We start from the raw sequence: 13562 nt of genomic DNA on the forward strand, positions 1-13562 counted from the left end.
TATAGCATAGAATCTTTTAAAATTGGCACCTTCACTCACTTTACGGTGGCAGGATGTTACTTCACCACTTATTTGGTTACACTTCAAATTAAATTAACTTGCCAGTCAATTGTTTCCTTTTTCAGTTAATTACCACGGTAATCCCTTTCCACTTGCACACTTCCTAGCAATAAATCAAGCTTAATGTACTTAGTGTTTATCATTCCAATTCAGCTCACATTTGCTGCCCTATGTCCCACATTCTTAGTTCCTTTCATTTTCAAGAACTTTTCAGATTTCAAATTATTTATTTTTCACTATAACTGACCTCACACATTATTTCCAATTTCATGCACATACACAATTATATATGAGAAACATCTTAACCAAGAATCCTTAATCAATATCCACATTGTTCATCTTTATTCTTATAAATAATCTAACATGCAACCACTAAGTTTCAACTAGTTGAGTGTCAGTTAAAATTCTACTACGTAAGTATACGCATCGAATAGATAATATATAATCAAACAGAGTATCAATCCCATAGAGAATTGATCTAAAATTTTACTAAGTACTAAAATTAGAAAAATTTAGTTTTATTCAAATAATTAAAATCTGAATTCTAATTAAACTAAAAACTACTCAATTAATTTAATTAAAAATTAAATCAACAAGATAATTAGGTAAAAAGCAAATCAAACAAGCCTAGGATTACAATATCCCTCACACTTCATCTAAATTTTAACTCTCTTTCTTAACTTATTTCAACGGGTTGACCTAAAGTCTTTAATTATTTATATGAGTCTCTTGACTCTTCTTATAAAAATATCTGTTTTAACCAAAATACTATATCCCTATATGAATTGAAATTAAAACATAATCATTAAATTTAGGCTTTAATCTGGCTACATGTGTCTTATAGGTATATCTTTATCCTATATGCAAATCAATTAATATGATCATATACTATTTTAATTTTAGTCTACACTAAACTCCCTTTCCCCAGTTTGTTTAGGTTCTTAAATCAATTTAATTGGTGATAAGATAATTAAAAGTATTAAGAACAAATTGGAATAAACAATTCAAATCCCACTAAAGATAAGCAAGAAAGAGATTAAAAATTTAGGTTACATGTTAGTTCAATTGCAGTCCTAGAAATATAAATATAGCTTATAATATCTAATAAAAACTTCATCTAAAGAAAATTATCCATTAATCTAAGTCAAAGAAAATAAGAAAAACACAAAAGTAGAGAAAAAAAACTAATAGTTGAAGCTTTGTGATCTTGATTCTCCATCTAATTCTCTTGCTTTCCTACTTTGTTTTTGGCTCTTTTTCTCTAGAGAAATTGCTTAGTACATATTCCCCATAAACCTGTTATTTTTGGAAAATACGGTGAGCACTGTAGCTCTCATTTTCCAAAGTCGCGACTTTTAAAGGTTTTGCTCAATTTTGTTCTTCTAATGCAGTACTTTCATATCGACAAAGATTTTGATCACTTTTCAATCAGAATTGAGAAAGTGGTAAACAATAAAGTTGTAGCCCTGCCTTTTAGTTTTCTAATGGTCTAAAAATCATGTCATTTGGACATTTGTAGTGGGGGATATGCTTGAAAAATGGAAACATAAGCAAACAAAGCACTACTCCATTATGCTCCTTTCTTCACCAATTGAAATTATTTTTGATCCTACTTCTGCAAAAACATAAAAATAAATATAAATAATATAAAACTAACATTATTAACTTAAAATAAAACATTTAAACATAAATTAAACTAAACTAATAAAATAAATAAAAACACCTAAATTCGATTTTAAATCTAGTCTATCTTAGACTAATTAGGTATTTAATCTCTCATTAAATATATGTATTTGATGCACACATCCAAATGTGCCATAACATACCCACATTTCATGCTTACCTTTCAAATCACCTTGAACTCTACATGCAATTCAATATCTCCTCATAACATTGTTCACCATTGCTGCCACAAACACAAATCATCAACAAATGTTCCATCTTTCTTTCCATCCATGAAACTCAAGGTCAAGAACACTTACCCATCATTTCTTTTGTCTCAAATCACCATATACTCGTGTACAATCAACATACATGCATTCGATCCTTTGATTCTTTAAAGATCTTGCCATCACAAAATTTTTTTTACAGTTACAACTGGTTTTCAAAATGTGCATGCAAGCAAAATCACGACTCATACCTTCCTCTCTCTTGAATAGTCAAACCGAAACACTAATCTCCTTCAAGCTTCAAATCTACATTTTGAATGGTAAGTGAGCATCAAGACTCAACAAAGAAGAAGTAAAGAACCCATGGTTTCTCCTGAATCTTCACAAACTAAGCTTTCCTCCATTTTTTCTCTTTCTTTCTCTTTTCTTCCTCTCGGGTGGAGCTCTTAAGAACAATTTCTTCTTTCTTTTCCTTCCCAATGGCTGGTTCTCTCAAGCTTCTCAAGGTCAATTTTTTGTTCTCTTTTACTCTTTGAAATTTGGTATTTATATGGTCACCCACTCAACCAATCAAATTACAATTCATGCATTTTTTTATTTTTTTCATGCTAGTTGGCCACCTTGCCAATTTATGAATCTTCATGCAACAATTCTATCCCTTTGGCCATTGGCTGGAAATCTTTTCACATTGTTCATCCCATTCACCTTCATGCATGGCTAGCCATTCAATTTACACTTCCATTTTCCCATTTTCCCATTCTTCCATTAGTTTAACACGTTTCTACTTACACCATCTTACTTTTGTCCAATGGCTTTACATGCATCCTTCCACATTATTTCTCATTTGGCTTCCCTTTTTAGCCAATAAAATCACATGCATTACATTTTCTTTTCTTTAATCCAATTTGTCACCAAGTGTCCATCATGCATAATTCTTCTATGCATTCTTTTAACTTAAAAGTCCACATGCATGTGTTATCTTATTCATTTCGTCTTATGTCTTTTGTTTGTCTCATGGTGAGGGTCTCACATGTTCTCCCCTACAAGTACATCCTTGCATGTATGTCTTTGCATGTAATAGTATTTGTTACATGCATATTCCATCCTCCCACATAATCTAATTTTCCTAGGTTAGTTAATTTTCATTTAACTTAAAATGGTGAAATTTCACATAAGTCTTCAAATTTTTTCTTATTTACCATTTAACCCTCTAAACTTTTCATCCTTTACAATTTGGTCATTCAAATATTTCATAAATCGTAATTTGATCCTTTAAATTGTTCATAATTATAACTTCACCCCTTTACTTTTCATTATTCGCAATTCCACCCCTTAACTTCTTATTCTTTTCAATTAGGTCTTCCCATCATTCCTTTAATTCTAATTTCCTTCTAATTTTCTTTCTTTACACTAAAATATCAAATTCATTCTTTAACAAAGTGTCACCCTAATATTTAAATATATACTTACCTTCTCTCGCTTCATTTAATGAAGCCATGCAAGCCACGCTAATGTTGTTTTTCTTTAAAATTCTTTCTTACTTCTTCTCCCCCACTTAGATTAGTCATATAGTTATCTTTCATGACTATTTTCAACAATAGATAAAATAATAATATTTTAATATTATTTTATTTTAAAATTCTTCACTTGTCTCCTTAGGTTCCAAAGTGTCTCACTTTATTCTGATTCACTTTCAAATCACCTTTTAACTCTCTAATTAATCTTCTATAAAATGTTATTATTTTAATATTATTTTAATATTATTTTTTAACGTATAAAATATTTTATTTTAAAATATTCTTTTCACCCGTGGTCGTTATTTGGTACTTAAATTAGCATCAATTGACCCTTTGTCTTGTGAATAAGCTCTTATTGACTTTTATATGAGGGACCGGGATGGTACGAATTGCTTACTTCATAAGTTAAAAATATGACTTGTGCTAACTCTCAACTTCTATGAATGTCTACTCTTGATAAAGCATTGATTAAGAACTATTTAGGATTGATGCTTTGATGTAATAAGGATCCATAATTATAACTTTTTATAATTCTTTTTGCAAGGTATTTTCATTCCATGGACCTTATCTTATAAGTTAATATCAATATAAAATTGCGTGAACTTAATAGATAAAATAGACTTTTATTACGCTAAATGCACAAAACGATTATAATGTTTTCTTACTACCTATCCAATTAACTTCTAGGGCATACAATAACAATATCACATGGTTCATGTAAATTTTGTGAGAAACCAAAAAATTTGTTTGTCTCATCAAAATAGATGTTCCAACTTTGAAATGTTTGCTTTGGACCATAATTTTATTTTATGAATTTCCACATTTTTGTTACTTGACCTTTGGATATAAAACCTTCCAGGTGAACCATGTAAATTACTTCTTGAAGATAGCCATTCAAGAAAATGATTTTATGATTAATGTATCAAATCTCATAATCATAGTGTGCTGCAATTGGTAATAGTATTCTTTTGGACTTTTAACTAGTTTATAGGTAAAAATGTTCTTTCATAATCAATTCTAAGCTTTTGACTATACTTTTTTTGTCAGTAGCCTTACTTTTGTAGATCTTTACCTTTTCATTGGATCCTAATTTTCATTTGTAAATCTATTTACAAGTGATTGGCTTCACGCTTTTTGAATTATCCACTACTTGTAATTGTTTCAAAGTATGAAATTTTAATTTTTAACTCAATAACAACAATTATTATTTAAGGTGAAGTCCAAGAGTTTACTACAAAAGAATTATTGATTAAAGATAAAGGTACTTCACGAGCAAGTGCCTCGCCTCCAAAAAGCTTTGAAAAGTAAATTAATTTCACACATGGTTATTCATATTCTCTATATCAAAGATTGAACAAAAAAATTAATGTCACACTAATAATTCTCTCTTTACAGATAAAACAGTAATTACACAACTTTTAGATAATAAAAAGCTTGATAGGTTGTATCAAATAAAAGAAGGAAAAAAAATTAAGTTACAAGTACACTTAATTTTGTAACTAAAATATAGAAACTCAATTTTCTTTAATTAGTGTGGTTTTTCTTTAGAAAAAGTCTTGATTTAATAATTAGTTTTAATATATTTATTTTTTTAAGATTTGAAGTTACTCTATAAGCAGGACGATGAAGCAACTAAGGAGTCAAATTTGGATAAGTAGGGCCTCATCATTAATGCACAATTAATAGAGGAAACAAAAAAAGATGATGTTTTGGTCGATAAGTGGATTGAAAAGTCTAAGGGGTGGGGTTGCTGAGGGAGCTTTTGAGAAAAACCAAGCTCAGCTATAGTCTACGCCATTGACAAGAAGAGAAAGTGGAAAGAGAAGGATGACTATGACGTTCTACTAGTTTGTTTCTTTGAATTGATCCAACCCGTCATCTGCTATTGCTAATATAATATTCATGGTTGCATTTTTCTTCAGCTTCAGTCCAAGATATGAATGCTTTTCTCTATTCTAATTGTCGGAGGGCATGATCTTCTTTACCATCCTACTACAAAGTTTATCACGTGGCTCAACGTCCCTTCCCAAACTTTCATGTCCTTGCGTACCTAACAACTTCCATCACTTAAATTAGTTATTACCGCTACACAGACGTTTGTGGAGAGAGTCATAACAGAAAGAGATGGGAAAAAGCATAGCTGAAGTGGGGTTAGACGATTTATGCAACGCTGGTGGGTTAGGGTTAAGCATAGAGGGAGCCAGGGAGATTTATCAAGTCATAACAGAAGCCATAGGCTTTGCAGGAAGCAAAAGTTCCGACCCGGACCCAAGGGAGGTGTGGAGAGAGGTGGTGCGTAGGCGAGTGTTGAAGCCATGGTACCCGCATCAGCTGCATCAGTTGCTCTACTACTCTGTCTATGCCAACTGGGATGCCTCCACCAATGGCCCTCCTCTTTACTGGTTCCCTTCTCTGTAATCTCTCCTCTTTAGTCTTTCCCTTCCTTCTCTATAATCTCTCCTCTTTACTCTTTCCCTTCATTCTACAACATAAATTGTTGCTTTAAATTCTACTCCTAAGGGTACTCCTTGAAGCTAAGCCTTGCAGAAGCAGAGCTAAAGATAGTATGTTTGTGAACTTGTATGCTAATTAAAGAATTAAACTGCTAAATAAGATATTTGCCTCTATTTATGTAATGAGCTGAGTATACCTCCTGGCAATATATTCTAATTACAGAGGAGGTGCTATTGAATTATTTTCTTAATTTTTTTTATAATTTTTGAAGAGTTAAGTGCAAATGAAACAAATTTCACTTCTAAAATTAAAAAGGAAAAAAAAAGGAAATGATGAAACATTAGAGGCAAGGTGAGTGAAATTGAGAGTAGACAGTCTAAAATGCAAATGAACAAAATTACAGTTTAAATTAAGTAGTTCCTCATATGATAAAACCCAACTTCATTGTCTGGTTTGGTGCATGGAAATTTTTTAATTTCCTACATAATGTGCGGTAAGTTCTGGTATCTTATGATTCACAAAAACACTTCATTGCTGCTTGATGGGTGTATCAGTCCATTTTACTTTAAAAATCAAGATATTTTAGTTCTGAAGTTAAAATATATGTGAATGGATAGAAAATTTCTGCTTCTAGATTTTAGGCTAATGTAACATATTCCTGATATATTTGATTGTTGCACATTAGCAGTAAAAGAGGACAGCATAGTGGGCATATTCAGTCATATCAATGACTTGAACTTAGCATATCTTTCTGCTAAGTTAGCCCAATGGGTTTTTTTTTTTTTCCTGTTCCCAGATCTCAGTCTAAATATACAAATCTGGGACATTTAATGGAGGTTCATGGTCCAAAGCTTTTAGGGACTTCATACAAGGACCCTATTGCAAGTTTTAGCCTCTTTCAGAAATTCTCTGTCCGGCATCCTGAGGTAAACATAAATTTTTGTCCTTGTACCTTGTGAGGTATATGTTAATCTGATTCTGAATGTAATATAAAGTCGTAGATATTTTTTTCCCTTCTAACTGAAAATTTGAATAATTTCAGGTTTATTGGTCTATCGTTCTAAAAGAACTTTCAGTTGTATTTCATGAATCCCCAAGGAGCATTTTAGATAAGAGTAACAAATCAAAACCCAGTGGAACATGGCTTCCCGGTGCAGTTTTGAATATAGCTGAATGTTGTTTATTGCCCTCTAGTCATCCTAAAAAACAGGATGACAGTTGTGCTATTGTATGGAGAGAAGAAGGCTGTGATAATTTGGATGTGAATCGCATGATGTTAAAAGAACTTCGAGAACAAGTAATGTATGTGCTTACATTTCTATCACGGTTGGCAGTCAACCTGTATCTTGTTCTTTTGGCCTGCTTTAAATTTCTGTGTTTGGGGTGGCATAGTTTATTTTTCTTTTTTTTTTTTCATTTTAAAAAAATCATTTTTGATATTCATCAGTTTTTTTCTTTAATTTTATTTAAGGCATAGGACTGCTTGTCTAGGAGCAATGTTTACATCAAATCCCGATATTGTCTTTGTTATATTATTTGATCTTATTAAGTGATCTGATCTTTGTTCCTATTCTACAATCTTTATTCTGTTCTTTTCTTGTTGAAGTAGTATCTTGCTTTAACCTGTTGGTCATACGTTTCAAAATGATTGACAGGTTGGTTGCAAACGCACTGGATGCCTCCTTTCCAAAGGGTGATGCGATTGCCATTGACATGCCAATGACAGTCAGTGCTGTTGTTATATATCTGGCAATTATATTAGCTGGATTTGTTGTTGTATCCATTGCTGACAGTTTCGCAGCCACAGAAATTGCAACACGTTTGCATGTCACTAATGCAAAGGCCATCTTCACTCAGGTAAATTTTTATTTCCTTAGGTTATCTAATTCATTAAAGCTATGAAATTGGAAAAAAGTATGAACTAAAGTGTCCCACATTTTTCAGCTTTGCAGTGTTTTGTGCATTATGACAAGTTCATCTAATGTGGTATTTGATGCTAATTTTTGTGTTTTTTTCCAAATGACTTGAGATGCTCAATTATTGGCAAAGGGGTCTGAGTGGTTCTGTGTCTCTGTGGCATTATTTAATCTTCTTCATACATCTTATCCCTTGAGCTTTGTTTTGAAGTGTTTTCCTTATCTTCAGAGGCCAAATTGTTTTTCACTTCCCTTTTTTTTGTCTTCTGTTTTTAGTTTTTTCAGATGACAGATAAACATTAAGTCAAATTCATAGTTCTATATAGTGCTTAGCATCTTATTTGCTTTAACTTCAATTTGGTCAAATCCTTTTTTTTGGGATTTCACTTTCTTGGTCTCGTGTTATAGTAGATGAAATCAAAGCTTAAGCAATTTGGCATTCATATAAACTTGGTCCACTGGCTTTGCTAATTGAATTTTCAATTTTAAAGCTATTTTTGTTTTCTGCTTTGTATTGGAAATGATACAAATCTTCACTCTTTGTATTCAGGATTTTATACTGAGGGGAGGTCGACAGTTTTCTCTATACAGGTAAACTTACTTTTTTCCTGTACATGCTAGATGCAACAATTTTCTTCTTTAAAGTTTTGGTTGGTGGAAAATCTATGTGTTTGTGCTTCCTAAACTAGTCAAACTTGAACTTTGGGATCCAAAAGCCATTTAAAATAAACTAAAACATCTTTTTAATTCTCTCTCTATGGGATCTTTTTTTAAAGATAGAAACTTTGTTTTGTGTCAAATGGCTATGGGGGAGGGAGCCCTCTAATACCTAGTCATATTAACTGATAGGGCATTGAGGTTTCTTTTTAGTATGCTTTGATTTCATTCTCCTCAATCAAAACTTCATTGAATTCTTCAAGTCTCCTGGGGTGCTCTCTCCAAATATGTCAGCTAAAAAGCTACTTTCCCTTCATTGATCTATTCTGAATTCCACGTTTCCTGTAACATGATTTTTTGAAGGACAAAAATGATCTACAAGACAAATTTGAGGTGTAATATGTTTATGAGAACATTACTGGTGCTGATATGAGTATTTGTCATTCTTTTGCAGTCGAGTTGTAGAAGCTAATCCGTGTAAAGCTATCGTGCTCCCTGTGACTGGGAATAATGTAGGCATTCAGTTAAGAGAGAAGGATCTATCATGGAATGAATTCCTTTCCAGTGTCAACCAACATCCAAGGTAATCTTTACAATCATAAAGTGAGAGAAGTTAATTCAAAAGGGGGTTAACATTTTTACTTCCTCTCTTTTTCTTTATTTAACACTAGTTTAGATTAATTTACTGTTATTATGTGATGACATTGTGCCTTTGTGGCAGACCCAATCATTACACTCCAATTTATCAACCAACAGACTCTGTGATCAATATTCTTTTTTCATCTGGAACCACAGGTAAAGAGAGTTGTTTTGCTGCTATGCATACTTAAAGCTGTAGATTGAAATGCCCTTAATTGACTTTCTAGTTCAACTTTTTGGCATTGACCAGGAGAACCAAAAGCCATTCCATGGACACAACTTTCCCCAATTCGATGTTCTGCTGATGGGTGGGCTCATAATGATATTAAAGTTGGAGATGTTTACTGCTGGCCCACAAATCTAGGATGGGTGATGGGGCCAGTTTTACTCTTCACATGCTTTTTAAATGGTGCAACACTAGCTCTGTATCATGGATCTCCTCTGGGACATGGTTTTGGAAAATTTGTTCAGGTGGCACTCTCAAATTTCAATGCTTATTTTTCTTTGGTAATGGCCATCACCTGTTCTCGTCCTCCCAAATCAGAGTTCAAAAAGGATGTTTTAAAAACAATACTAATATTAATATGCCTATCATCAAGGTCATAGCTTGGTTAATACCATTGAAGAAATTTTAAAAATGACATAAATAAGGTAACAAGGCATTGCAAATATCAAGAGCAATCTGGTGAATTGTTATAAACTGACGGAGATTAAACCTTCTGGAGAGCTGAAGCCAAGTAATCTTGGGTGTATCATATCCTTAGGTGAGACAGGATACACAGGTCCTTATTATATTTTCCTTTGATTCTTCTAGTCAAAGAGTTGGGCTTCTTGCCTACAAGTATTGCAAAATACTGTATACCAGTGTTTAACTTCTTATCCCACCTTCTTTTCCTACTGTTATATTGTTCAGGATGCTGGAGTCACTGTTTTGGGCACAGTTCCAAGCTTGGTAAAATCTTGGAAAAATACAAACTGTTTGGAAGGCTTAGACTGGACAAAGATAAAGTAATTCTTTCGAATTTCAAGTATAAATTTTGTTATATGACTTGAACTGTCAACAAAAAGGACTGACAAATAAATATCTTTAGATGCTTTGCTACCACTGGAGAAGCCTCCAATGTTGATGACGACCTATGGCTTTCTTCAAAATCTTACTACAAACCTGTTCTTGAATGTTGTGGAGGCACAGAGCTTTCATCAGCATATATCCAAGGGAGCCTGCTGCAGCCACAAGCTTTTGGAGCCTTTAGCACTGCTGCAATGACAGCAGGCTTTGTCATCCTAGATGAACATGGACATTCTTATGTAAGAGCATTTTCTGGCAGGTTTTGACTGCAGTTCAGTTTCTTTGACCATTGCTTAGATCATGCCCCTACCTAATTTGTTTTGAGAGCTAGATGGATAATATATGTCATGGTCACAGCATGGAATACAAAGGAGTCATTCAAACTGATTTATGTTGTTCTTTATGTTGTGTGTATTACTATATTTTGATTCCTCTGACCTTTGTGACAGCCGGATGATGAAGTTTGTGTTGGTGAAGTGGGTTTATTCCCTCTCTACTTGGGAGCAACTGATAGATTGCTTAATGCTGATCATGAGAAAGTCTATTTCAAGGGAATGCCAATGCATAATGGAATAGTAAGGCCAAATGCATCTTTCTTAGAATATATATTTTTCAGTAATGAATTCAATTTCAAGAAAGGGAAAAAGTACACGAAGCCCCTAGAAACTGCGAAAGATCATGAAGTATCTGAATTGTGTAAGAATCTGTAGCAAACCAGGCCTCCTGTGTCTTTCTTAGACTGATTACAGTGGAGATCTTTGTTTATACTTATTTGTGATGCTATGTGTTGCATACCCCTTTGTGGCTATTTTTCTTTTTGAATTACAAGGTGTGCAGCCTTTTCAAATGGACTTATTGTTCTGACCAGCTTCAAGGTGGTCAATCGCAGGGTGCATTTAGGCTCCAAATGCCAGCAAATCTATGGTCCATATTTGTATTTAAGATTATTATAATTATCTGCTAGGCATTGATGTTCTGACTGTTCCATCTGATCAGACATCTTAACAAATCTGAGAAAAAAGGAAACCAAGAAAGTGTCAACTGATTTTTAGCTAGTGTGCTCAAAAACGGGAAATGCTACTTCAATCAAAGCGTTGCTTACCCATTAGCAGAGCGCCAAAACTTTTTTCTCTTTCAGGGGCTTGTCTACTTTCTGAAAGACCATGAAGCAACCAAGCTGTGCACATCAATGGTCTAAACCACAACATATGGCTTTGGACAAAAACTTTTTTAAATCTTCAATCGCTATCTTAGATTAACATCTATGCTTGCTGTAGTTAAAAGCAGTTAGAGTAGTAGCAAACAATAAATTCTACGTAATTTTGTTGAACTGATTCTTGGAAGTGGTTTCTAGTACATTCTTATGATTTTGATGTATGCACTGGCAGCACCTGAGGAGACATGGGGATATCCTCAAACGAACTGTTGGTAGCTATTTCACTGTGCAGGGCAGGGCTGATGACACCATGAATCTTGGTGGCATAAAGGTACAGCATTCTCCTCCCCCTCCCCCACCCCTTCTTTCTCTCTGTCTCTTTCTCTTTTAACGCACTAATAATGAAGCCAATTGAAGATCATTTAATGTATAGGCCTGATGCATAACCTAGGAATTTGTAAGCATATTTGGAGTCTGCCTCCTAAAATTAAATTGCAAGAAGCAATTCTTTGACTATTGAAATTTTTTATTTTTTGTCAAATATGCTCAGGAAAGATATCTTGGTGTTATTTAAATGCCAGTGAATTTGGTTTTTTGCAATCCTTTATTGTTATAAACTAAAAGCAATCTTAGGATGAAAGTTAAAATCTTTCCCAATATGCAGACAAGTTCTGTTGAAATTGAGCGTGTGTGTGACCGAGCTGATCAAAGCATCTTGGAGACTGCTGCCGTCAGTGTAGCACCACCAGATGGTGGTCCAGAACAGTTGATAATATTTGTAGTGCTAAAGGAAGGAGCTAGTCATCAGCCAGAGAAGTTGAAGATGATATTCTCAAGAGCTATTCAGAGCAACCTCAATCCTTTGTTTAAGGTTAGACATCTGGGATGTGTAATAAGTATCTTTTTCATATTTATACACTGTCTGGGCACCTAACCTAATGATTTGCCGCATTGTTATATTTGAACTCTGTCATAAAATTTAAAATTACTGAGTTATTTCAGCAGCTAGTGAAGTTTTTGAGTTATAATAAAACTTTTGTCTTGGTGTCAATACCTTTGGTGTCTAGTGGAAACTCATACAAAGTGGCTTCAAATGTTAATCAGCTATTCTATTCACTCAGGAAATGGCTTTTAGTTCATTTTTTAATGTTGTTTAATAGTAACCTTAATGAGAACTGTAAGTCAACATGTTCATTCCATAGATAGGTTATGCAGAAAATACTCATTGCTTCCTTACCACATGAGCTGACGGGATCTCGTTTTCCTTTGGCTTTGACACTAACAGGTGAGCTTTGTCAAGATAGTTCCAGAGTTTCCCCGAACTGCTTCGAACAAATTACTAAGAAGAGTTTTGAGGGATCAAGTTAAGCAGGAGCTGCCCACTAGAAGTAGAATTTAGTGGCTAGCAACTTAGGTTGTTATGACTGAACCAGGCCAAAAATGTATATATTCATGTAAGTTATCCTTTATAAAATGAATTTATGGGATAAGTAATCTTGTAAGCATTGGTACTTTCAATTTGTTCTGGAAATAATGCACTCTGATGATGCTGGATGATCTGTGTAAATAGTTCTATGATGGCAGAGTAAAAACAGCTATAGATTATGAAATGCATATGGTGTACCTGACTGGCCTATTGTCAAACATTTAAGCAGGAATTCATGTTTTTTTTTTAGGATTTTTAGATTTGTTGTTAACTAATTTTGATAGTAAAGTAAATAGCAATATTACCCATTCAAATAAGACAAATAAAAAGAATATGTATGTGGTCATCAGAATCTTTCTTCACACTGGTTGGCTCAAGTCTATGTTATCTCATAACTATTAATCAATTTAAAATTTTTAATCTAATTTATTCACTAATTGCAGTAACATCCGTTAGTCTATTACAATTTGTCTTTACAGAGAAAAAATTATTAATGAGTCCATCTCTTTAGTTACCTTTAAGTACTAATCAATCCTTCCATCATATTTATTATCCATAAATTTTATGAATAAATAATAATAATTATTATTATTTTTACGTCAAACCCATGCAATATCAATTCATGCTTTGCTAAGCTGTTTCAAAATCAATACCTAGAAGTTCTTTGAGAAAGGGTTGGTTTGCGGTTGGTGGTTTTTGATCCCTGGAAATCTCTTATGTTTTGCGCGCCATTGAACTGCAATAAGCTTATCAAGCAAATTGAAAATAGGGGGCTTCTT

The 13562-nt window shown here is 33.3% G+C and overlaps 1 protein-coding gene across 1 annotated transcript; it reads left to right on the top strand.

Annotated features, from left to right (window-relative positions):
* The first annotated feature begins 5290 nt into the window (after positions 1-5290).
* Positions 5291-12904, top strand: LOC110412017 (putative CoA ligase CCL12). The gene is made up of 14 exons (XM_021422418.2): positions 5291-5880; positions 6717-6846; positions 6963-7222; positions 7576-7777; positions 8387-8427; positions 8948-9076; positions 9215-9288; positions 9383-9603; positions 10046-10140; positions 10224-10440; positions 10651-10776; positions 11590-11688; positions 12022-12228; positions 12643-12904. Exons 1-14 carry the CDS (start codon positions 5591-5593, stop codon positions 12754-12756), a joined length of 2205 nt encoding a protein of 734 aa, XP_021278093.1. The 5' UTR covers positions 5291-5590; the 3' UTR covers positions 12757-12904.
* The last annotated feature ends 658 nt before the right edge of the window (positions 12905-13562 follow it).

The sequence above is a fragment of the Theobroma umbraticum genome, unplaced genomic scaffold (assembly GCF_002168275.2).
Source record: "Theobroma umbraticum cultivar Fairchild unplaced genomic scaffold, ASM216827v3 scaffold_95.0, whole genome shotgun sequence".
Taxonomy (NCBI): Eukaryota; Viridiplantae; Streptophyta; class Magnoliopsida; order Malvales; family Malvaceae; genus Theobroma; species Theobroma umbraticum.

Coding starts and splice junctions, on each gene's coding strand:
- LOC110412017 (XM_021422418.2), top strand. CDS start 5,591: ATGGGAAAAAGCATAGCTGAAGTGGGGTTAGACGATTTATGCAACGCT. Junction 9,077..9,214: donor AGTGTCAACCAACATCCAAG/GTAATCTTTACA, acceptor CCTTTGTGGCAG/ACCCAATCATTACACTCCAA. Junction 11,689..12,021: donor TGAATCTTGGTGGCATAAAG/GTACAGCATTCT, acceptor CCCAATATGCAG/ACAAGTTCTGTTGAAATTGA.